The sequence below is a fragment of the Myotis brandtii genome, unplaced genomic scaffold, assembly GCF_000412655.1.
Source record: "Myotis brandtii unplaced genomic scaffold, ASM41265v1 scaffold235, whole genome shotgun sequence".
NCBI classification, from domain to species: Eukaryota; Metazoa; Chordata; class Mammalia; order Chiroptera; family Vespertilionidae; genus Myotis; species Myotis brandtii.
Genome location: NW_005358857.1, coordinates 138,883 through 165,074, shown reverse-complemented (window position 1 = coordinate 165,074; position 26,192 = coordinate 138,883). Strand labels below are relative to the sequence as shown.

Sequence of the window (26,192 nt, the reverse complement as noted above, 5' to 3'; positions counted from 1 at the left end):
AACCTTTATACTGATTCCAAAATGAACTTCTGAAATATCAGTAAAGAGCTTTAAAACCCTTCCACTGGACAATTTAAAGAATTAGCATGGTCTCGAGTAAGTCAATGGTAGTAAAAAGGGAGGGGAACACTTCGCTAGATTAACGTAGACTTAAGAGACATAATAAACAAATGTAAAGTATAAGACTAGATTAAACCTTGACTCAAACAAACCTACCATAAAATAAATGTTTAAACAATTGGGAAAATTTAATTATGGAGTGGGTATTAGATGATGCTAAAGAACTTTTATAATATTGTTGGGTGTAATAATGGCATAGGGATTAAGAAAATATCCATATTTTGGCCCTAGCTGGTTTAGATCAGTGGATAGAGTGTTAGCCCTCAAACTGAAGAGTCCCGGGTTCAATTCTGATCAAGGGCACGTAGCTCAGTTGCAGGCTCAATCTCCGCCCCGGTCGAGATGCATGCGGGAGGTAACCAATCAATGTGTCTCTCTCACATTGATGTTTCTCTCTCTTTCTCCCTCTCTTCTACTTTCTCTGAAAATCAATGGAAAAATATCCTCGGGTGAGGATTAACAAACAAAAATCCTATATAGTAAAAGGCTAATATGCAAATCAACCAAATGGCAAAACGACCGGTCGCTATGACACACACTGACCACCAGGGGGCAGGCATTCAACGCAGGAGCTGCCCCCGGGTGGTCAGCGCACTCCCACAGGGGGAGCGCCGCTCAGCCAGAAGCCAGGCTCATGGCTGGCAAGCGCAGCGGCAGTGGCAGGAGCCTCTCCCACCTCCGCGGCAGTGCTAAGGATGTCCAACTGACGGGAGCGGGCCTAAGCTGGCAATCGGACATCCTCCAAGGGCTCCTGGACTGTGAGAGGGTGCAGGCCGGGCTGAGGGACACACCCCCCACCAGAGCACGAATTTCGTGCACCAGGTCTCTAGTAAATAAATACATAAAGAAATAAATAAAAATAAAATATCCATATTTTTAGAGATACACACTGAAGTAGGGGGAAATGACATGTTATCTCGGATTTTCTTTAAAATACTTCAGCAAATAAAAAAAATAATAGATGAAGCAATTGTGACAAGATATTGAGAACTGTCAGACCTAGATGATGAGAATTTGTGGGTTCACTATATTATTCTGTACACATCTTTGTGCATTTAAAAAATGTACTATGGAGCCCAGCTGGGTGGCTGAGTGTCAACCTATGAACCAGGAGGTCACAGTTCAATTCCCGGTCAGGGCACATGCCTGGGTTGTGGGCTCGATCCCCAGTGGGAGGCGTGCAAGAGGCAGCTTATCAATGACTCCCTGTCATCTCTGATGTTTCTCTCTCTCTCTCCCTTCCTCTCTGAAATCAATAAAAATATATTTTTAAAATGTACTATGGGAATCTTCAATCTCCAAAAACACATGGCAGAAAACCTCCCACTGCTCCCCACACCACAACTGAGGTCAGACTGCTTCTCACAGCAGAACCTCCCTGACCTGGGTCCTGACTCACCCTCCACCAACACCTCCCTGGCCTCTCCAGCCCCATATGCCTGAGGCAAATGGAACCACTTAGGCCTCCCCACCACGTGCTCTGACCTTGGCATGAGCTACCACCCCCACAGAGGACGCTCTCCTCTCCCAGACTCCCCCTCCAGTTTCCTTCTACCCACCTGGCATACTCCTGTCAGCCTCAGGCCTAGAACGCTTCCTTCTCTGCAGTGTCCCTGAACACCTCACCCCAACCCCAGGCAGGCTGTTAACTCCTCTGCCTGTGCCACATCATGAATCACTAAGTATCAGAATCATTTGCTCCCATATGTCCACTCGTCTAGACTGTGAGCTCCTTGAAGGCACTGTCCTAGTCTAGAGCAGGCATGCCGTAACGACGACAGAGTAAAGCGAAGAGGTAGGCAGCCAAGGTATTTTTAGAGAAGTTGAAGTAGTTCAAAGATGCCAGCACATCAAGAGGAGGCAGAGGAGAGATGGTTGGTGTGGAGTGAAGGGTGTCACCATCACACAACAGCTAAGAAGTCGATACAGAAATAAAAAGGAGCCCTAGCCGGTTTGGGTCAGTGGATAGAGCGTCGACCTGCAGACTGAAGGGTCCTGAGTTCGATTCCTGTCAGGGGCACATGCCCGGGTTGCGGGCTTGATCCCCAGTAGGGGGCATGCAGGAGGCAGCCGATCAATGATTCTCTCTCATCATTGATGTTTCTCTCTCTCTCTCCCTCTCCCTTCCTCTCTGAAAGCAATAAAAATATATTAAAAAATAAAATAAAAAGGAGCCAGGAAGGCACTCGATAGTGTCTGAGCAGGAATCCAACAAGAGAGGCATGCTGGAGAGTGGCCTCCTTCCCCGGCATATTCCCCAGGGAGGCCCCTGGCTCTCCTCCCAGCTCTGGGATGTTAGTGAGCATCACTTAGCTGGGACCTGCCTTTGGCAGGAGTGCGTCCTGGTCTGCGTCCACGACACATGGGAGACGAGTGGGGAACGCTCTGCAGGATGAGAGGGCCTGCGTCCTCCAGGACTGCCTATGACGAGGTAGGTCATCTGTCTCACCGAGGGCAAATGAGCAGCAGGGCCACTTGGCCACGGGTTAAAATCCACTTTCTTCAATCATTTTAACTGGTAATAAAGTGACACTCTGAGCTCCAAATGCCACACTCCTATATCCATTACTTAACTGGTTCGTAATTTGGGAGGAAAAAGATAGGTGTTGCCCTAGCCAGGTAGCTCAGTTGGTTAGAGCACTGTCCCGAGACAACCAGGTTGTGGGTTCGATCCCTGGTCAAGGGCACATACAAGTCAACCAATGAATGCATGACTGGGTGAAACAACAAATAGACGTTTCTCTCTCTTTCAAAATCAATAAATACAAAATTAAAAAAAGATGGGTGTTATTTATTGGCTCCCCCCTGTGGTTAGATTAATTAAGCAGTAACACATAGTCTAAGCCAGCGGTCGCCAACCTTTCGAACCTCACAGGCCACCGGTTGGCGACCGCTGCGCCGAAGGTTTCCTTAAACCAGCAGTAGCGACCGCTAGCCTAAGCAATGCATAGGAAGTATCCGCATACACTAAGTCCTTGCTATTGTTAAGTGCTTTTGTGGTTGTGATTCCAACTGGAGGTAAGGAAGTCAAGACGACGCTGCGAGAGAGGAACAGCGCGACCTGTGGTGTGACAGCAGGATGAACAAGAGGGCACGGAGCTTTGTGAAGGAAGAATGCGGATGTGGCAATGGGAATGTGAGGGATTCCAGCTTCTAAGCTGAGAAGCCCTCTTGTGCGGGGGCTGCCGTACAGAGACAGAGAGCAGCAATCAGAGGCCATGAGGAGGAGGAGGTGAGGGGCATCGGCTCAGGAGCCTGCACCCACTGCGAGGAGGAGGGAGGGGGCACCTGGAAAAAGTCTACAGACACTGAACCCCGAGATTCAGAGACAGCAGAAAGAAAATTACACGGATATTAAAGGCAAGGGGGCAAACCAACCACAAAAGGGCACCAGAGGGATTTTCATATGGACTGTTGGTACTTCAGCCAAAGAGATAAAGCCAAGAGGCCGAATGTTAATGTGTGGACAATGAATATACATAGGGGGCTTGTGATGGTATTCGAGCTGAATATACTTTAGAAATGTTTCATCATCACAACTTTTAAAAGATAAATTCTCGAAGGTAAGGTAAGGGGATGGGGAATAAAGAAGACCTTCTGCACACCCGCCTCCACCCAAGGCTGCAACTGGACCCACAGAAGCTACGAGGCTGGGGAGGAAGAGCAGGTCACTTGGGTAGGTGTGAGCCCGGCCGCATCCAGCCCAGCTCTGCTCCGTCCCACTCAGACCCACCAAGCGTGTTCCAGGAGGAAGCCTGGACAAATGTCCACGTGGATGGCTTTGGGGATTCATCCGTCTCCAGAAGGATACTCTACCCACAAGGTAATTCTGGGAGATGAAGGATCACGTGGGGGGGAAGGAGTGGAGGGAGAATTCTCATGGGCGTCTACAGGGCAGACACGATTTTTAAGGGGGAAAAACGAATTTTAGAACAAGAAAGGCCATCTCATTCCCAACCCTCAAATATTTGGGCTGCAATCACTGCCACCCTAACCCTTGTGCCTCTAAGGCACGGGGGTCAGAGGATGCACCCAACTGATCCGCCTCTGTCCCGGAGGCTGCCGTGTCACACAGATAAGAGAAAGGAACTCCTTCCTGGAAGTGAGCCAATGCCACCTGGCTTTCTACTCCACACCACGGCAGACTGGAGGTCCACCCTGCGGTTACTCCTGCCTCCTGGACACCGCTGCACCCCACCCACAGGGTCCCTTCCAGGCAGCCCTACCTCCGCCAGCTCCCGCTCGCTGATACTCCTGCTGGCGCTCCTTTTCTTCCGCGTGCACGGCTCTCCCGCAGCGACCCTGCCGTCCCCTCTGGCATAGCTGTGCACAGTGAGGACTCCCGTCTGCCCTTGGCCTTGGCAGGACAGGGGCTCACTGGTTTCTGAATCGGAAGAAACAGAATCCTGTGATGAACTGGAGCCCAGGCTGGAAGATGATTTCTTTTTGGAACCTGAGAAGACAAGGCGTCCCCCTATAGAGGCAGGATTCACAGAAAGATCCAAGGCAGCAGCTGCTTCCTCCTCCTCTTCCTCCGCATCCTCCTCCTCCTCCTCTTCGAGTTTGACGTTTTTAAGCTCTTCAAATTTGACTTCAGTCGAGTCAGAATAATCTGAAACACACATACACATTGGACAGAGCCAACTTCCTCCCGCACGTCTGAACCTCGAGAAAAGCAGTGACAAAGCACAAAGAACAGGGGCAGGGTGAGGCCTGGCCTTGAATCCCGGCTGTCACCCACAGGGTCCCTGTGTGATGAGGGGCTGCTGATCCTCTCTGGGCCTCCAGTTCCATCCTCTCTAATGCAAGGTACCACCAGGGCTCTGCGTAAGATGGAGCACAGCCTGGCACACATGGCAGACGCTCATTAAGTGACAGCTGCCATGTCCTCAGAAGTCTGGCAGGAAATGAGGGCTGAGCACAGGAGAGGCCTAGCACCCCAGGCTGGACAACCTGAAGGAAGGCAGTCCAGACCCAGGTCGAGTCCATAGAGCTGTTTGGCTCTCAGCAGAGGTACCGACAAGGTGTTGTCAGGCCTGACTGGGCACTGATACAGCCCGTGCCCAACAAATCTACCCTCACAACCATCCGCCCGAGGGACTGCTCTAGAACAGCGGTGGGCAACCGGAGGTCCGCGGACCACTGGCGGTCCATGAGGTCCGAAAGGTTGGCGACTGCCGCTCTAGAACACTGTGACCACACCACTCCCCCTGAAACACAAATGGCTCCCGGGCCTCCATGTGAGCCACGCTAAGATGGCAGGCAGTCCCTACATCCTCTCGCTTCTATTTCTATAGCTCATTTCCTGGTAACACACCTGTCTTCCGCCCCCACATTCAAATGGCAGGAAATCACTACCAGCCCCCAAACAGCTCTGTCCTTTCACAGCTCCATGCCTTGGCCCCCCCTGTGCCTCTCGGGGATGCCCTTTGTATGTCACCAACGCTGCCTGGAAAATTCCTACTGATCTTGTCCCCTTCGGTTCATCGTCACTTCACCAAAACCTTCAGTGTCTCCTGGACCCCTCACCAGGCAAAAGGGGGGGTGGGGGCTTTCCCTACGTTCCTCACCTGCCCTGTGTGTTCCCAACCAAAGTGCTCCTCACACTCGGGCCTATCTCTCCCCTTTTTCTCATTGGTGACCCCGCACTAACATGGCACCCAACAGAGAACAGAACACAGTCAGGGTGGGGGAGAATACCGTAACCAGCTGACCTGGGAAGGGGAGACCATCCTCGACCTGCCGCACAGAGCTGTGGGTGGGCCTCACGGGGGCGAGCGCGGCCTGGCACGCCGTCAGGTCGTACTGGCCGGAACTCAGCTCCTCCTTGGGGAAGAGCTCGCTCTGACTGACCTCCTGCGGAATTTCGAGACAAACTCGGTGCCTCTTTGTCCCTATGCGGTGCTTGGCGAGGCTGCAAGGAGGAGAGTGAGCTGTGTAAGGGCCCAGGTATATACCCACTTACACAAACACATCCACACACAACCCCAAAACCAGTGCCCAGAGCCTACAGTCCCCCATTTGTGGGACCTGAGCCCGTCCCATCAAATGGAAAACAGGGATATCACCACCCACCACGAGGCTTAAGAAAAGGCAGGCAGAGTACCCGAAAGCACCTGGCGTAAAGCAGGAGCCCATCAAAGTCCCTCCTTCCTTCCCCACGTGGCCTAGGATAAACGAGCCTTAGGAGAGAGATCCTCTGGCTCAAACACTGACAAGGCCAGGAATCTCATTTCCACTACCACACGCTTTTTTCTTTCTTTCTTTTTATTTTAGTATGAACCACTTCACAAATTGGCATGTCGTCCTCGTGCAGGGGACATGCTAATTAATCTTCCCGTAGCGAGCACCACACTCTCCTTCTTTAAAAAGCTCTCACGCCCGGCCGTTGTGGCTCAGGGGTTGAGCATTGACCTATGAACCAGGAGGTCAGGGTTCGATTCCCGGTCAGGGCACATGCCCGGGTGGCAGGCCCAATCCCCAATAGGGGTCATGCAGGAAGCAGGCAATCAATGATGCTCTCTCATTGATGTTTCTCTCTCTCTTTCTCCTTCTCCCTTCCTCCCTGAAATCAATAAAAATATTTTTTTTAAAAAGCTCTCATGATGAAGATGAGAAATTTTGACTTTTCTGGCCCAGAGGGAGCGTGCCCTGGCACATGTGTGCCCCTCGCTCCAGCAGACCACGGGCGCACCACCAGATGCCATCGCTCCTGGTAACAGCCACCGGGGGCCTAAATGCCCTCACTCTGAGGACTCTGGAGCCCGTACCAAGAAGGAAACTCCCTCATCTGTGGTTCAAACGCCTCACTTAGTAACAGCCTCTCAGTAGCTGCCTCCACGTGCCTCCCTCAGACGGCTGGGCCCCGAGGGCTGCCGCCTTACCTTCTCTTCAGGTGGCCCTCCTCGCCGTCCTCGACTCCCTCCATGTCCTCCTCTGGGCACTCCTCCTCACTCGCGGCCCTTGGAGGCAGTTCACTCTCCTTAAGAAACTCAGCGGCTTCTGGCGTGGGCAGCGTATGGTCGATAACTGTGCTGTCCTTCCCAGCTTTCCAAAGTTTGTACCTTTCTGGCTGGAACTTCCTCACAAACACGTCCATGGAGATCTTCACCATATCCTTCCTACAGGAGCACTGCCACAGTAACCGGAAGAGCCACAGGTGAGCACACTTCACCTGCTCCCACCTGACCCCCATATCCCATCTCCTCCCCTCAGGTGGACAAAGGTCCAAGACAGCTTAAAGCCAAACCATTTTGGGTTCAGAGGCTGAAGGCATATTGTCCTTGCAGAGCTTCAGACAGGGAGGGAAGCAGGGGAGAAGGGCGGAGGATGCATGGCACTATGGCGCTGGGCAGTCCACCCAGGCACTACAAGGATGCGTGAGAACCGATCGATAGGAAACTGAGCACTCAGACCCCAGATGGTCAACAGCCACCTGCGTGTTGGTATCTATCCAAGGCCAGGACCACACGAGCAAGTCTACTCCCAATCAAAGGTCCAGCCCTCTGCTTCCCTCAAGTAAAAGTAAACCCCTCAGAACTTCTCAACAGAGAAATCCCCGAGTGGCTAAAGCACGAGTATCAATGTGTGTGGGTGTGATTTGAATGCCCAATGGACTTACGCACGAAAACCTCACTTTATACGTCCCGAATCTGAACAAATTTTTAAAGAATGCAAGATGTTGGGCACTTTTGCACATTCCCAGCCACTTGGTTTCTGAATTGCAGAAGATTAAAGAGAAGTTCTAACCAGCAGCCAGTGCACCTAACAAGAACCAGACATGTTTAGGCACAGGGGGACAGAGAGGCCAAGCACTCACCAGCACTGCCTGTTTGCCATACTCAATCCACCGCCGCGTAGCAAAATTGGTAGACTCCGCACAGTTGAAGCCGTGGTTAAAGCCGGCGTGGTAGCCATAAGGAAATGTGATCATGAACTCTCCAGCTTCCTGAGTGACCTGCACAAGAGCAGAGTTGAAGCAGCTGCATCCAACTGTAGGAGTCTGCAGAACTGGACCTCTGAGCTCCAGCTCTGCCTCAACTTAGCTGAATAACCAAGGATAAGCCATAAAGCCACTGGGGTCTGTGTCTTCTACAAAATGCAAAGCCCTAACATATCATACTAGGAGCCCAGCGCGGCCTTGACACCCGAACCTCTCCACGCAGAGCTCCAGCGCGCCTGGCCCAGCCCCTAAACCAGTGATGGCGAACCTTTTGAACTCGGCATGTCAGCATTTTGAAAAACCCTAACTTAACTCTGGTGCCCTGTCACATATAGAAATTTTTTGATCTTTGCAACCATAGTAAAACAAAGACTTATATTTTTGATATTTATTTTGTATATTTAAATGCCATTTAACAAAGAAAAATCACCCAAAAAAATGAGTTCATGTGTCACCTCTGACACATGTGTCATAGGTTCGCCATCACTGCCCTAAACCCTCTGGTCTTCTCTGGCCACTTCAAGCCGGGCACTCAGTCCCTCCAGCCGCCTCAGGCTGGTCCCGCCTTCTCTGGGTGCCTTCCCTGCTTCCGCCCCGTTTCATGCAGCGGCTCCGCCCCGTCATGGCGCCAGAGGAGAGTGTGGAAGCCTCCCACCTGCTGCGCTGTGCTCCTTCCCCTGGCAGGTGGGCCGCACAGCACAGCACTCAGTGTGGTGGGTGGCAAAGGACTGATGAGGGGGGGCGCTATGGGCTCTCAGCCCTGCCCTCCCCGGCACGGGATGGCCCCGCCTCCTCCTGGCACCTCCCCACTTCCACCCCGTCTCCAGAGCAACGCACCAGCTAATATGCACCAGCTAATATGCACCAGCTAATATGCTAATGATCTAGTCGTTACCGTTATGGCAGATCGAGAGCAACGCACCAGCTAATATGCACCAGCTAATATGCTAATGACCTAGTCGTTACCGTTATGGCGGATCAACCATTAGCATATTAGCTCTTTATTAATATAGATTAGAACACCACGACTATAATAACCATCCTTCCAAAGGAACTCTGTTCACGGGGATTTGACTCAAATTTGGTCCAGGAAGGTATAGCAGCCCCACCTTAAATACCCTGATGTCAAAGTGTTGTTATATATGTCAGCTTTGGCCCACACCTGGCACAGGGTAATGAACGAGAATAAAGCTCCTCTCTGTGAAACACAGACCAGAAAGGGCGGTTTCCGTGTGAGGCTAAGGATTTCCATATGTAAAGTCAGCTCACCTTGTCAAAGGGAATTCCGTATTTCTTCAGCATTAAAGGGGAAATCAAGGTCATCTTATGGCGGAGAAAAGCCTCACAGCTTTGAGCACTTCCTGGGAAAAAGCCTGTTTAATTGAAAATAGGCACACGTGAACGGTGCTCCACACTCACTGTGTAACCCTAGCATCCTACCCCTGTGCATCTCGCCTGGACAATAAGGGGATAAATCACCAAGGTGATCTCTATGGATCCTTCAGCCCCAGCCCAGCTCTAAGATTCCACAAGGAACCTCTGGGCTCTCGTGGGTAGGCCACCCGTGGGTAATCAGATTCTGTTTGGGGACCTGAGATGACCCAAGCGGCCCGTTTTCTGATAAAGAGCTTTGAAACGCTTTCGGACCTTTCTCCATGCAGCTGCATCCTCAGTCTTAGTTAGTAACACGTCTACTACAGAACAGACTACCCAGCTCTCCCTTCCCAGGACAAAGTGCGGAAAGGCTCTGCTTTTAGTTGCTCCATTAGGATAACCAACCTGGCAGTCTGGCTTACCCCCCACCTGCAGGCCTGAGAAGGGACACGTGAGAATCTGACCACAGAGAATGGACGCATTAGAGCAATGAGCACAGCGCACAGGAGGGTCTGAGCCCGCTGTGGAGGAGACACAGTACCTTTGGCGAGGCGCTCCAACCGCTTCCCGTGCTCAGGGGGAACAGAGTACCTGCAATCACATAAAAGCATTGGACGCTGAGCAGAGGACAGGACGGGAGCGGAAGGGGCTGGTTCCCACTCTCAAAACAGCTCAAGGTATCAGGTTTTTCAACCTCCCAACTACAAAAACGAGAAAGGAAACCTGGAGAAATGAAATATTAGACTGGGCAGAGTAGCGGGGAGCCCACAGAGAAGTGTGAGTGAATTCCTCTTTTCTATTCATGAATGAGACATTGCTGAATGTTTACTGTGAGCCAGGATTTAGGTATGCACTCGATGTCGCTCTCCTTTATGATGTCGTAAATGACATGAAATGAAATGCAATGGAATGAAATGCAAATGAAAATGAAATGGAAGAAGGATGGCATTAAAGTGCCCCTGGCAGACCTGATGGCCTAACAGTGACATGATAAAGAATAAAAAACAAGGCAAAAATGGATTAGACCTGGCCCCATATCTGCTGTTGAACCCATCTCCCCTTGTCTCCAGTTATACTGATCACCCAGTAGTTACTCCTCCACCCAGACACCATAGAAACTGCTCTTCATAAAAAAAAAAGGACCAAAAAACCATGTAAGACTATTCAAAACTTTTGCTAAACTGCTAAACTTTACAGTCTGAAAAGCACAGTAAGTCTATTCTAACCTTTATAATCAAGTCTAAAGATTATTCCACAACTGCCGGAAGCCGGTCCATCCTTGCTGCTTGACACAGTCGCTGCAGGGAAGAAACATCTGCACAGCATATGTTTCAAGGGACCTGGCGTATATGGCATACTGTTCTTAATATGTTTGCTCCCCTTCTTGGCGCTATGTGTTTTAACCAAGGTCACTTCTCCGAGAAAGGTTGTTTCCCCAGGTAGGGATTTTTCCCTGAAGTTAGGGAGGGAATAAAACCCCTTAACTAAATGCCAGGCAGGTAGTTAATCACTTTAACTACGAACAATCACCCTTAAGCTACATAATCTTTACTCCCAGGAATGGAGATAAGAATCCCCCTAAACTTTGGAATATAAATTGACAGGATTAAAATCAACTGGTATAAATACAGATGTAATAAGACAATAAAACACAGAACTTGGCTGAAGTTCCTGGCTAGAGATCCTGGCTAGGCTGCTGATCAACTGAACGCTGTCTCCGTGTCATTCCTTCTTCACCGATTCAGTCCACACCTTTGGGGACCCCTGGACCTGCTGGGGTTGGACCCCAACACACAACAAACACTTCCCATCCCAAAAGCTTCATTATGAAACGAAACAGATGAGGATGTTTGTCACTGAAAGCACTGTGGGCAACCTTGCACGCCCACCTCTGGAGGTCCCACTTGATGGCCTGAAGAGTGCATGTAATAACCAGAAAACCTGTTCTCGACACGAGAACAGAAATCCATTCTCAGGGAACTTTGGCGTAAACATGGTGAAGAAACAAAAGCTACACTGACAGAGTCTCCAAGTCTAGCCAACTAAGGAAGGTCATGGGACAGTAGGTCAAAAAATTTTGCCCCAAGATGAGAAACTCAAAAGTATTTGAAAGAAGAAAGGAAAACCCCTGGGAAGGGATGCGGCTTTAGATGCTGGAAAAGGGCAGGAAGATGGATCCAGTGCCCATGACTCCTCATGGCCTGGCCCATGCTGTTCCTCTGGCTTCCTCCCTCACTTCAATCATAGCACCTGGCACCCAAACCACTATGATCTTCCCCTAGTTCACTAAAGACATCCTGCTGTCTCTCAACTCAGGATCTTTGCCCGGGTTTTCCAACCACTTAGACACACTTCCCTCAGCCTCCCTTCTCCTGAACCTACCATCGTCCCACCCAGCTACTCAGCTACGTCTTTCTCATTTGCTAGGTCTCAGCTTCATTGTCACCTCCTTCAGGGACACCCTCTCTGATCACCACCCCTCATGTGCCCTCTCCACATGGACCTACAGCATCCACCGTCTCCCATGAGAGCTTTCCTCACACTTTGCATCTCCTGTCTGTGAGGGTAGCTACCTCACCTGTCTTATTCACTGCCGTTGAATGCAGCACCTTCACTAACTGCTGAGCCAGTAAGTGATGGACCAGCAGAGGGAGAGAAGAGAGAACACATCTTTGTCTCCCCCACTAGACTAAGGACATCCTGGAGAGCAGGAAGCATATGCTGAATAGCCTTGCATCCCCTCTTGTGTTAAGCACACACTGCTGCTCACCAAATATTTTTTTCCACGAGGGAAAGGAAGCTTTCTATCATCTGAAGGCGGGACTCTAGCCTTGGAAGTCTGCCTCTAAGAAATGCCTCAGGCCTGCTCAGAAAAAGAAAGCAGAAAGCGGTGGGAGAGGTGGGAATAGCCTCTGTGGCTCTCAGTCACTCAGCCAACTCTCGCTTGCACGCAGTGGAACAAAGTGCCCTGCCCTCTACGGTAAAGCCTGCTACTCCAAAGGCAGTCTGAGCACCAGAGCTCCAACAGCATCTCAGCACTTGGAAGTCTGTTTAAAATGTAAAATGCCACTCCCACCCCAAGCCTACTGAACCCGAGCCTGCATTTTAACAAGCTCTGGAGGCGTTTTCTGGGCACAGAGAGCTGAGGAGCCCCCTCCCTCCCGAGAGCTCCAGTGCCAACTGCAGGCTGACTGTACCAGGACTTGGGTTCTCCGAAGTGCAGGTAATTGATGCTGTATAGGTCCATGTCTTCAGTGTGCCAGGCAAAGGATGTCTTCCACATGCCGAAGTACAGGTACGGGGTGTTCACACCCTCGATGGTGATCCCACTCTCCTTCTCCACCAAGTCCAGGACTGTCTTCAGCCGGCCAATATTCCACTCATCAACATGCTGCAAAGGAAATGACCGTCCAGGGCAAGTTATCAAGATTACAAACCGAGGCTCCGAACCTACAAACCATGGAGTACGTCCCAGGTGAGCTGTCACCTCTAACGGAGATGTGGAATAATGTCAAAGCAGCATGGGCATGAAGACCACAGCACCCCTCACCCACTTTTCACGCCACCACTGGAAACGATGCCATTATAACCTCTGAAGGACAAATATCACTTGGTGAGCACTCGTATATGAAAGATGAATAAAGCGGTGACACCCACCTGTTCTAAACCCCAGAATAAAGAGTTTTGAACTGAAGCTAAAGAAACTTATGACAAAATAGGAAAAAAAAAACTCCTAAACCATAAAAAATACAAAACATGAGCATGAACTAGATCAATCTGTGACTTTTCTAGCCCCACTTTCCACTGAGCAGTGTTCTCGGTAAAAAGTTTTACCTAGTCCTTTTCTGAGTTGTAACGGTCAGCAAGGCGCCCACCGCCCACGGCATGTTATGGATTATTATTCCCTGTTTGTGTCTCCCCATCCCAGGTCCTTACAGCATCTTCCCACCATTAATGTCCCTGCTTCACTTCCCCACCATCCAAAAAAACTCATCAACAAACTTGGAATCCACTTTTTCAACTCCTTCCTTCCAATAATTTACAAAAACATTGGAATTAATCTGAGTGATAATCCTTGAAATGTGCTAGAAATTTTTTAATCATCCAAAAAAACCTTCCAAACATTCCTTCCTTTTACATTCCAAGCCAGTGCAACTGGTTAAAACAGCTTTTGCTACAGAATCTTGTTTGCTGGTTCTAAAAATCTAAATAAGTTTCACTTCTTAAATATATATTACTTTTATTATAGTCAGTGATCTTTTTTTCTGCAGAAACCACACTGCCTCTCCCCCAACAATTCATCTACTGTGATCCCACCCTTTCAAGAACTCATCAGCTACCACCCACAGACTATTCTAACAGCCCTGGCAAAGAACACCACATCACCCGATTCACATGTAGAGTGGGAGAAGTAACATTCAGTCACATGCAAAACTACCCCCAATTAAGCGAGCACAGCACATCAGCTGGTGGTGGATTATTCCCCCATTCAGCAAGCAGCTTCCAGGGGCCTACTGAGCACTGGGCAGATAAAATGTCATTCCACTACAAAATTACAAAAATGCTGCGCAGAGAGTTGCCAGAGAGCCTCACCTTCTCATAGAGAGTGCCATTCACGTCTGCGCCATAGATTGGCGGATTGAAAGTAAGATTTTTCCAGTATTTCCGTTCAAGCTCTTCAAACTCACTATAGCGTGGGGTACAGTACCTTTCAAATATAAAAGAAGTGTTAACCACTTGTAAGGGACTAAATTCTTGAACAGCACAAGACACAATCTCCTATTCCAGAAACAGCAAGATATTTCAAACGAATATGACATAACCTCAGCCTTCAAGGCTCTAAGATAGTAACTCCCTCAACATCCCTTCCATGAGCTCTGGGCCCAAGGAAGGTGATGTACATGAAGATATAAGCACATCTTCCTTAAGAAGCATGGTATCTTCAAGTCTTTGAAGAGAATCTACTAAAGTTATACACCCCGCTAGAATCAGAAGAGGCCTGGCCACCCAAGGAGAAAATAGCTTACAAATTTGTGAGATCCCAAAACTGCAAATCCCTATACAGCTGACCTGTGAACAACACGGGTTAGACCTGTGCAGGTCCACTTACATGCGGGTTATTTTTCTGTAAATATATTTTCTCTTCCTTATGATTTTGTTAACATTTTATTTTCTCTAGCTTACTTATTATTATAAGAATACAGTATACAGCCCTGACTGGTTTGGCTCAGTGGATAGAGCATCAGCCTGCGGACCGAAAGGTCCCAGGTTCGATTCCGGTCAAGGGCATGTACCTTGGTTGCGGGCACATCCCCAGTAGGAGGTGTGCAGGAGGCAGCTGATCGATGTTTCTCTCTCATCGATGTTTCTAACTCTCTATCCCTCTACCTTCCTTTCTGTAAAAAATCAATAAAATATATTTTAAAAAAAAAGAATACAGTATACAATAGATACACAAAATGTGTTAATAGACTACTTATGTTACCAGTAAGATTTCTGGTCAACAGTAGGCCATTTATTAGTAGTTAAGATTTGGGTGAGTCAAAAGTTATGGGCAAATTTGACTTCACAGGGTGGGGGTGGGAATGGGGAGTTGACGCCCACTCCAACATTGATCAAGGTCAACTGCATATCAACAGACAACCGAAACCCAACAGACTGGGAAGAGCGGAGGCCTTCCACGGCTCGCTTCCCTGGCGGGTGAAGGAAGCGGCTCCCAGAGGCTCATGTGTACCATTACTGCCACACTTCCCGCACCCGATGCAGCGGCTGACATTCAACAAATAATCGTGCTTACAAACAAAACAGTTCAAAACCCCTTAAAAATGATTACACAGCAATTTTAAAAAGAATAATATATAAACCTACAAGGTATTTGAAAACGCACATTATAACTCGAATGGCAAAAAATATCATGAGCGGATAAAGAGTGGAAGCAAAGACCAAAATGAAACTGTGTGGAGATAATGGGATGCGTGAGGAAAAACAAATCTTACTTTAAATACTGGCTTACATGTTAATGTCAGCCTAGTGAATAATAATGTTTAGAACTCTGAAGTTCCCTTTTAAACATAAATAACTTTTCCACCTCCAACTGATCTGCTTTATAAATTTAGATTTTTTTACCCACTGGGTTTTGCTGACCATGCAGATAGAAACCAAGGGTAAGACTTTGTTGTATGTCAGATGAAAAGAAAAGACACGGGCTGGTGAACTTAAAAAGAAAGGCGGTATTGTGAAAGGAGAAAAGGCCTACCATATGTTGACAAGAAGAGAAGGCAGGCACAGGAGGCTGAAGCCCATGTGAAACAGAAAGCAGGTGTGCTTGGTGCCGCCACCCCACAGACACACTGCACAGATAGAAATCAGACACAGGGTGACACAGCCTTTCGTCCACAGAGCATGTCACACTTCTTCAACATGCTTGCACATAAATTATCTCAGTAGACAGCAGTTGGCCAGCACTATACTAGTAGATGTTTAAGCGTTGAGCTGTCAATAAAACTGGAAGACCATATTTAGAATCATGATAAGCCAACGGAAAAGAAGGCAAAGCGCAGAAATAGAAAGAGTGAGATCTGATGTGAGAGAGAGAGAGAGAGATGATAAAGCGCATGAAGTCACGCCCCCAAAGTGTGAAGGCTGGCAAGCTTCAGATCCAGCTCTGGGCTCGTTCACAGCGAAGGCACAACATGACTGACTGGCTGAAATCAGACATGCGTAGATCCATAAGGCTCAGGAGGAAAAGCAAGGGGAAAGGAAGGAATCCCTTGTGGAAACTCAAAATTATGGAGTGGCACGGGAAGGGAGAAGATCCAAGGAAAAGGATTAAGAAAGAGCAGTGAGAGCTGATGAGGGGAAGACAAAATTCATTCGCTGAGATCAAATGAGAGCTAAATGTTACAAACGGCAGAGAAAATCAACTGAAAACAGCAGGCCTCAACAAAGAAAGACGTTTCTAACACAGACAAGAATGTACACATGAGGAAGAACGGAATCAGAAAATAGCAACCAGCTTGGCAGTTCATTCACATCCTGTTAATGTCAAAGTGGAAAGAAGCCGTGGCCGGTTTGGCTCAGTGGATAGAGCGCCAACTGAAGGGTTCCGGCTTCGATTTCAGTCAAGGGCATGTACCTTGGTTGCAGGCTCAAACCCGTGTCTTGGTCAGGGCATAGGAGGCAACCAATAGATGTGTCTCTCTCACCTCAATATTTCTCTCTCTGCCTCTCCCCCTCCCTTCCATTCTCTCTAAAAATCAATGGGAAAATGTCGTTGGGTGAGGATTAACAACGACAACAAACAAACAAACAAACAAACAAACAAAAAGTGGAAAGGAGACAGCAGTTTTGTGGGTAGTGAGGATTCTGAGCATGATTAAAGACAGAAGGACCCAGAAGGAAGAGATTAAACTACTGAGGCCACTTTCAGATAAGCAAGTGATATCAATACATCTGGCAAAAGCTCCTTTTGAACCAACTCCAGCGTTTTCCTTCGGAAATCTGCAACTTACCGGAGTCAGAAAATGGTTCTCCTTTTGATGGAAAAACAATGGGACTACTTTACGTGAGAATATGGACAAGTTGAGACTGTGACACAGTACTGAGAGGAGGGAATGCTTCCATTAAAAGGTCAGAAAGGGAGACAGAAGCTAGAGCTGGGACACTGGTCTTCAGCCAGACAGCAGCCGTCTTGAAGACAGCTAGGAGGAGAAGTTCAGTACTAGACACTAGGACAGATAAAGGAAGAAACGTGTTTCCACTCACTTATCACTATTGGCTATCTTGCGGAACTCTCGAACAGTCATGGCTTTCTTCTGTATGTTGTACTGAGTGAAGAGCCCAGACTGCCCGGTCACCAGCTGCTGGATGGGAGCAGGAATGACCAGATCATCAATGTCATCATAGGACGCTCGAGGCTTCCACTCCTTAGGAGGAACAACCTGTAGGGAACACAAGAAACAGAGACGGGTCAGAAACCTGGCGAGCTGGTCGGCGTCCCGGAAGTGTGTAGGCTGCTACCCAACGGTAACAGTCGATCTTACTAGAAAGTTACTTTGATTTAACCAGGCCCATCCAAATGCAGCCAGTCACACTGTCATGCTAACCCTGGGCGTGCACGTACAGTGCGATTGAAACTTCGTACGTGCACGCCCACACGTGGTATTTTGTGGAAGAGCCACACTCAAAAGGCCAAAGAGCCGCATGTGGCTCGTGAGCCGCAGTTTGCCGACCACGGCACTAAGGTAAGTAATATTGTTTCTCAGCCTCAGTGTCTCCTCTGGGCACCAAGAGAGGAGGATGAAGAGCTGATTCTCACTCACTGAACAGAGTCCACACGGGAAGCCAAATTACTATGAGAGTGCTGGCTGAGCGTGAAATGAGAACAAGGCAAGTTTAATGGCATAAGCACGCAATGACAGATAAAAACACTCAAGCACCATCTCCACCAGAGGAGGAGGCACCCCAGCAGTGGCCCTGACACACTGGCTCTTAATAGCCCTTTTACAGATTCCAAGCAGCTCTCCCCCAACAGAAAAGAAATGCTTCAGATGCTAACGAAAGGAATTAACTTGCAAATAGGACAGCACATGCAGCTCATCACCCTGCCAGCCTTTCAGCAAAACTCAGTTCTCCCAACCTTCATTTAGGAAGCCTTCCTGCTGCCCTGGCACAGAAGCCATTGCTGAACAAGCCCACCCCTCACCTTGGCCAGCCCAGCCCGATGAGCTCCTTGGGATTCAATGTAGGCAATGTATCGACTGAAGTTCCGGAACTCCTCCATAGTCGGGTAAAAGGTCATTATCCGAGCGCTGGGATTCAGGGTTTCAGATTCAGAAGCCATTTTCCCTCCTTTCTGAGGTCACTCTGGTCAGGCAGGAATCTGAAGAAATTCATAAGAGCACAAAGTTGTAATTAAAATTAAATGCTGGGAATGTCAGTGCTGAAAACAGTAAACGATAACTTAGAAATTCTGAAGAAGTATTAAGACCTCACACCTGGCCCTGGCACGTGTGCTCAGTGGTTAGAGCATGTTCCTGTGCACCAAAGAGTCTTGGGTTCAATTACCCATCAGGGTGCAAAAGGGAGGCAACCTATTGATGTTTCTCTCTCACATCAAGGTTCCTCCTCTCCTTCCCTCCCTCTCCAGAATCAATGAAGAACAACAACACATATCCTAGGGTGAAGATTAAAAAAAAAAGACTTCACACCTGGAATCTGCCTCTAGATAAGTTATTTAAACGAACCAGAAATAGACAGAAAAGGCTCTGCTTAAAAGAACCTGATGCAACAACGTTGCATGTACTCAAATCTTATTTAAATGGAGACATTGTTTAAACTAATAAAGGGAAGTGGTAACTATTTGATTGTTGGTTCTATCTAACAATACAGCCACCCTGCCCATATTTTACCCTTTTATCTTTTCAAGTCGCTCCCGCTCCCTTATTCTCACCTTGCTAATTGCTTTTCAGAGTATTAAACATAATCTACTATAACCAGATTTAAAAAGCAACCTACGGGCTCCCTTCTCAGGAACAGCTTTAAAATAGGATTATAGATTCCTAAGAAAAGTTACTTAGTTACAAGATTACAAAATAAAGTTTAATGTAATTAAAGTACTTTGAGCCCTGGCTGGGTAGCTCAGTTGGTTAGAGTATCATCCTGATACATTTTCAGTCAGGGCACATATAAGAAGCAACCAATGAATATATAAATAAGTGGAACAGCAAATCGATGTTTCTCTCTCACTCAAATCAATAAATAAAATTTTAAAAAGAAAGAAAAGATAAACTTTTTTTAAAAAAGTACTTTGATATTAGTAGCATAAGCTATGATTTTTAAAACTATATCTAAACCAAAATGCAGTTTCAGCAGTACTTAATGAAGTCAAGTAGAGACTGGTGTAATTGCACTGTACCCAGAACTCAAAGGACAAAATTTAAACAGGCAATAAACTGGCAACACAGGGCAAACTTCATAACTGACTAGAAAAGGGGAAATACTTTGTTTTTAGATGAGGCCTCCAGCTGAGTGGATACATCCCCATTACCAGGCGCTACAAAAGACTATTACAACTGAATAAGAACCAAGCATATCGGCTCAAAGGAGCCAGTTAAGAAGCAAAAGGAAATTCTAGAACTCCCCCAATCTGGGCCCCAAAGCCATGGCAGTTCAGCTCCAAGAGTGCCTTTGGGAGCTAGAGAGCTCAGAAGTGAGGAAACTGCCTCCAAGTTTCCATGGGAAGACAGCATGGAAGAGAACTGTCTAAGGTAAGAGAGAAGACAACTCAACCCCCCCCCCACAAACAAACACACACCTATCTCCTATCTCTCAGGCTTCCATTTGCGCCCCCGCCAGGTGCTCTTCATGTACCTTGCCAAACCTTTGCATGGCAGTATACTATTATCCCTGATTTACATACCAGGAAATTTGCCCCCAGTCCTGTAATGAACTCCTGGCGCTCCTTCCATTGCTCTATGCTGCCTACATAATAATAATCTCCAGCTAGACTAAACCCATTAGAAGGGCAGATCCAATGGGAGAGGAACCTGAAGTTTATTCAATTTTGAAGACCCTCTCTTTTAAAAAGAATACAAAACACCTTACTTTTGCAAATTTTAACAAAACATACAATCACGTGAAAACAGTGTTAAGGCCCATCCCCAGTGTGGCCCACCGCCTCTGGACTTACTCATTTCTGTGTGCCTGGAACCTAGAACAATGCACGGCCCAGAGTAGGCACTCAGAAACTCGAATAACTGATTCCCCTGCCCTCGCCTCTGTTGCTCATTTCCTTTCTTCAACCCTCGGATTCCCTTCCCCCAACCTATCCCCTGGGGAAAGCTCCTGTTCCCCCAACACCTTCCTGCTCCCATCCAGCAACAAAGCCTGGTGGTTCAAGAGCACCGCTCCGGAGTCCAAGCAACTGTGACTACAGATCCGGTCTCTGCCATTTACCAGCTGTGTGCCCTGGGCTGTGTGGGCTGCCAGGGCCTCAGTTTCCCCACCGTAAGACGGGGATCCCAACCTCCTTGCTGGCAGGGTCGCTGTGATTAACTCAGATGATGCAAGCAAAATGCTAAGCACTAGGCCCGGTACTTAACCGCTCTGTAAAGGCAGCTGTTGCTAAGAACCACTTCAAACTCCCGCCCCCTCCCCACTCGGCAGCTCCCGCGGGTATCGCTCCCAAGATCCCCAAACCTCACCGTATAGAGGCCCAGCCCCTCCTGGCCCCGCCGCCCAGGCGAAGGGGGCCCGGCCGCAGGAAGAAAATACTGCCCAGTACACCCGCCCCCCTTCCCGACGACCATTGGCCATAAGAAATTGGAAAGGACCAATCCCAGGATGCATTTTAGAAGCTCCTGCTTCCATTGGGTGAGAACCGTGCCCATCACTCACTCCCCCCCTCCCCCACCGGATCTCACGGTCAAGGCCACAGCAGCAACAACTCGAAAAAGATTCCGGAACCTTACGGTTCTCACCGAAAGCCCACCGGCCCGGCAGGGCTAAGACCCAGCTTCTGCTGCCGCACCAGCCGATCTCGCCGCTTTTCCTGCCAACGAAGGACGAAGCCCCGCCCCCCCTAAAGTCGGCCTCGGCGCAGCCGCACAGCGCCCCACAAAGTGAGCCAATCCGAGGGCCACTATAAGCCTTCAAGCAACCAATGAGCACGCGCTGCAAGCGCCCCAAAGTCGGGGCGTATCAGTCGGCTCTGCCTATGAGCACCGGCTCGGGCTGTTGCCAGGAGGAAACGCGGGGCCTCGGGACCGCGGCCACTGAGCATCTCCGCCGAATGCGGAGCTGGCCTATCGGAGGCGGGCGCCTGGCCGCCCCCAGCTAATGAGGACAGAAAGAGGCGAGTGCCTAGCCATGGGTAGTGGGGAGGGGTGAGGGCGAGGGGCTTCCTGCAGGATGCTTCTATGCAGGGGTGGGCAGAGGCTTTTGTAAGGCCCTTGCCTAAGGCAGAAGTGTGCTTGCTGGGAGCCCTGAAGGGGCAGCTTCCGAGGTCAAGGAGCTCCTGGTAAGGTGACCAACTTGTCCTGATTTGCCCCGGACTGGCTCGGTTTTAAAACCGAAAGTCCCGTGCTCTGGGAACCCCCTCATTCGCTGGCACACCCAGGCATTTCTTGAAGAGAGCAGCTCCTGAATGGGAAGAAGCTCTGCGGGTCATTAGGACAGCCCTAAGGGCGATGTCCTTAAGAGTCATTAAAAAGCAGTTCCCCAGTGAGCGAGGATTTGGGGGTCATTAGGAGCAGCTCTTGGGGAGGAGGTCCTGGGAGTCTTTAGACACGCACGCGGGGGGCGGGGGAGGAGAGGAGATTCCTAGAAGTTTAGGAGCAGTTCCGGAGGGGTAGTGAGTCACCTTAATCGAGGAGCTCCCAGATTGATGGGGAAGGAGGCGTACATGACGCTTTGATGGGTCAAAGAGAAAAGTAGAATACCCACAACCAGTCATAAAAAATGCACAAAATTATCCATGGATGAGTAATGCTGCAGTGCACTGGAAAGGGCTATGGAGTCAGATTTGTGTTCCAAAGCAGTGATCCTCTGAGTCTGGAATTTCCTATCAGTAAAATGGAAAAGATAATACTACCCTTGCAAGATTGTTATGTAGATGAGAGCTCATATATGCTGGCAAAAAAGGATGGTATTGCCCTAACCGGTTTGGCTCAGTGGATAGAGTGTCAGCCTGCGGACTCAAGGGTCCCAGGTTCAATTCCGGTCAGGGGCATGTGCCTTGGTTGCGGGCACATCCCCAGTGGGGAGTGTGCAGGAGGCAGCTGATCGATGTTTCTCTCTCATCGAAGTTTCTAACTCTCTATCCCTCTCCCTTCCTCTCTGTAAAAAATCAATAAAATATATATTTTTTTAAAAAGGATGGTATTACATACAATGGTATGGACTTGGACCAATCATACATAATATATCCCATGCTTCCCTCCTCCTACTCCCAAAAAGCAGAGTTCTGTTTCCAGAAAGACAAGGGAATGACTGTTAAGTAGTCAACCAATCGTTTTTCACAATTATAAGGTTTTTCTCTCTTGACCTAGTTGCATGAAATTCTTGCAAGGGGCTCAGCCCCCACAGCCTCGGCGGCTTGCTTCGGCCCTCACAGCGCCGGCTTCGTCCAGAAGGTGGTTCGGCTGTTCGGTCTATTTAGCATATTACGCTTTTATTATTATAGATTATGTTGGGGCTCTAGCTGGTTGCTCAGTGGTTAGAGCATCATCCCACAGACTGAAGCGTCGTGGGTTCGATTCCTGGTCAAGGGTACGTACCTGGGTTGCAGGTTTCCCAGCCTGGTCGCTTGCGGGAGGCAAAGAATCGTTGTCTCTCTCACACCAGTGTTTCTCTATCTCCCCTCTCTTCCACTGTCTCTAAAAAAATCAATGGAGAAAAATATCCTTGGTGAGGATTTAAAAAAAAAAAAATTATAGCTCACAAAATTGCTAAGTCTGAAGAACCCAACTTGGGGCATATAGCATGAGGAGAATAGCACGAAATCATCACCCACCACTGTCCTTGCTGCTGCCACCAAGCACAAGATTCATCTCGCTTCACAGACTCCACTGCCCTGCACATGGATATAGTTACTAGCACTGCTGCCACTACCATCTACTTCATGATAATCTCCTTACATTTCCTGCTGCTGCCAAAGAGGATTTTCTAAAATCAGTGCTACTTTGTATCACCAGCCTTCAACTGGAGTGTGCTTGAGAGTGTGTGTGTGTGATAAGTGGAGCTTAGATTAAGTTCTCTTGACATCCTCCCATTTCTGACCAGTTTATCTGTTACCTTTTTAAAAAATATTTATTTTTATTGATTTCAGAGAGGAAGGGAGAGGTAGAAACATCAATGATGAGAGAGAACCATTCATTGGCTGCCTCCTGTACACCCCACACTGCAACCCAGGCATGTGCCCCAACTGGGAATTTAACCTTGACCTCCTGTTCACAGGTTGACGCTCAACCACTGAGCCATGCCGGCTGGGCTCTCAGTTACCTTTTTATGCTCAGCTTTCCTTTTCCACTCCTTAAATGTTGATATTCAAAGCAAAAAGTCAAAGTTGTGGTTACCTTTGGGTAGGTGACAAAGAGAAGGGAAGCCTGGATAGCATAAATAGTGCTTCTGGGGGTGTTGGTAATGTACTATTTCTTAATCTGGATGTTGGTTATTACACTGGTGTGTTCACATTATAAAAATTATTTGAGCCCAGCTGGCATGGTTCAGTGGTTGAGTGTCGACCTATGAACCAGTAGGTCATGGTTGGATTCCTGGTCGGGGCACATGCCCAGGTTGAGGGGCATGCAGGAAGCAGCCAATCAATGCTTCTATCTCATCATTGATGTTTCTATCTCTCTCTCTCCCTCTCCCTTCCTCTCTGAAATCAATAAAATATATACATATATTTAAAAATTAAAAATAAATATTCTTTGAATATGTAAGTTGTACATAACATGATACCTTAATTTCTAAATTAATTACAAAATTAATAATTTTTATTTTAAATTCTTTTAAAAAGAAAGAAAATCGCGTTGATGTTCTCTGTGTCCTTTGTCCTCTTCTCTCACGCTACAAAGTCTTAGGTGCTTCTAGTTTCACAACTCACTGCAGTATGACCCAAGGTCATCTAATAACTAAAACTGAACCGTACTTCCCTTTCTTGGTTGTGGGAATTAAATGGGATAAGGCAGGCAAAGCACTTTGACGCTGAACTGGCATGTAGTAAGTGCTTAGTAAATGTTAGTTGCCCTGCTGGATGATGGATGATGATGATGATGACGATGGTGATGATGGTGGTGATGATGGTGATGATACAAAGCCCTCAGCATAAAGTTTGAAGCAAGAGCTCAATACACGTTCACTCTGCTTCACTCATATGCCCGCTGATGACACCCATCCTGTACGCCAGCACAACCTTCTCCCGAGTTCAGATCCATATATCCTCCTAAGTTTAGACTCCTCCCCCTGGGTGTCCTACAAATGCCTAAAACTCACTTGCCCAATAAAGAACTACTCTCTGCCTCACAAGTGAACTCCACCACCTAAGTTTCCTGTCTCAGCTAGTGGGGCAGCCACCCACCCAATCACCTACTAGTAAGCCAGAAACCAGTATACAGCTAGGACAGTGGTCGGCAAACTCATTAGTCAACAGAGCCAAATATCAACAGTACAAAGATTGAAATTTCTTTTGAGAGCCAAATTTTTTAAACTTAAACTATATAGGTAGGTACATTGTCATTAACTTAATTAGGGTACTCCTAAACTGGCCTTCGCTAAAAGCGTCCTCAATCTGATTGAGGTACGTTCACTGAGGTCGACCCCTTCCAACTCTCCCATCCACACTCGTCTTGTATACTTGTTTCGTCTATCTCCTTTCCAAAAACCGACTTCTGCGCATGAGCCACGAAGTTTCAATCGCGCTGTACGTGCGCGCCCGCACATGGTATTTTGTGTAAGAGGCCAAAGAGCCGCATGTGGCTCGGGAGCCGCAGTTTGCCAACCACTGAGCTAGGAACTCCTTCACGGGTCCATTACCTCATCTTTGAGTTCCACGAGTTTGTGGTTTGTTTGCATGCCCATCTTCCTCCACTGGACAAAATCTCTCCAGAGTATCCCATCAGTCTTGTTGGCAGTATCACGTAGAAATGTGTTTCATTGTCGGAAATAACGCGAGCAACAGTGGCTTAAATGAACATAAAGTTATTTTTCCATGTACCGTAGTAAGAAGTCGGAAGGGGGACATTTATTGGCAGGGGCTCAGTGTTTATCAAAGGCACCAAAGATACAGGCTCCTTCCAGCTCTCTCCGTCATACTTCACAACCTGGGTTTGGCCCTCATGGATGCACCTCCTGGTTGTGGGGTGACTGCTGCAGCTCCGGGCACCCTGTCCATGTTCATGGGGATGAGGAAGGAAGGAACCCTGTCAGGAACACCTGCCCACTGTTACTGGATGCCCACCGTCACCGAAGGAATGGGACAATCCCTTCCCTGACTTCACGGCGTTTACAATCTAGTGAGGGGGCAGACCTGAAACAAGTGCTCAAGCAAAATAAAGAAAACCACAACAGCCCTAGCTGGTTTGGCTCAGTGGATAGAGCATCGGCCTATACATTTCAAGTGTTTTTCTTTCTTTTTTTTAAAAAAAATATGTTTTTTACTGCCTGGCCAGTGTGGCTCAGTGGTTGAGCATCATCCCATGCACCTAGAGCAGTGGTCGGCAAACTCATTAGTCGACAGAGCCAAATATCAACAGTACAATGATTGAAATTTCTTTTGAGAGCCAAATTTTTTAAACTTAAACTATATAGGTAGGTACATTGTTATTAACTTAATTAGGGTACTCCTAAGGCTTAGGAAGAGCCACACTCAAGGGGCCAAAGAGCCACATGTGGCTTGCGAGCCGCAGTTTGCCGACCACGGTTCTGACCCATAGGGCCTAGCCGATTTGGCTCAGTGGATAGAGCGTCGACCTAGAAACTGAAAGGTCCTGGGTTCAATTCCCTTCAAGGGCACATACTCGGGTTGCGGGCTTGATCCCCAGTGGGGGGCAGCCAATCAATGATTCTCTCTCATCATTGATGTTTCTATCTTTCTTTCTCCCTCTCCCTTCCTGTCTAAAATCAATAAAAATATATTTTTAAAAAAAAAGAAAAGAAAAAGAAAACCACAACAGTTGTGCTTGCTATGAAGGGAAAAAACGGGAGAACACCTCTTAGAGTGACTTGTTAGTGGTGGTGGCAGGATTTGGAGAGA

At 48.1% G+C, this 26,192-nt stretch overlaps 1 protein-coding gene across 1 annotated transcript in view; it reads right to left on the bottom strand.

Moving 5' to 3' along the window:
• KDM4A (lysine (K)-specific demethylase 4A) overlaps nt 1–20,726 on the bottom strand; it is a 41,577-nt gene extending 20,851 nt beyond the window's left edge. Inside the window, exons 1-12 of the mRNA XM_014540018.1 lie at nt 20,641–20,726; nt 18,141–18,317; nt 17,201–17,376; nt 14,030–14,144; nt 12,634–12,827; nt 9,978–10,027; nt 9,332–9,435; nt 7,940–8,077; nt 7,005–7,252; nt 5,835–6,034; nt 4,194–4,732; nt 3,854–3,932 (exon numbers count right to left, since the gene is read on the bottom strand). Of these exons, the coding sequence (XP_014395504.1) occupies nt 3,854–3,932; nt 4,194–4,732; nt 5,835–6,034; nt 7,005–7,252; nt 7,940–8,077; nt 9,332–9,435; nt 9,978–10,027; nt 12,634–12,827; nt 14,030–14,144; nt 17,201–17,376; nt 18,141–18,278 (1,981 nt within the window). The 5' untranslated portion in view covers nt 18,279–18,317; nt 20,641–20,726. The remainder of the gene's footprint in view (nt 1–3,853; nt 3,933–4,193; nt 4,733–5,834; nt 6,035–7,004; nt 7,253–7,939; nt 8,078–9,331; nt 9,436–9,977; nt 10,028–12,633; nt 12,828–14,029; nt 14,145–17,200; nt 17,377–18,140; nt 18,318–20,640) is intronic.
• Nucleotides 20,727–26,192: the final 5,466 nt, after the last annotated feature.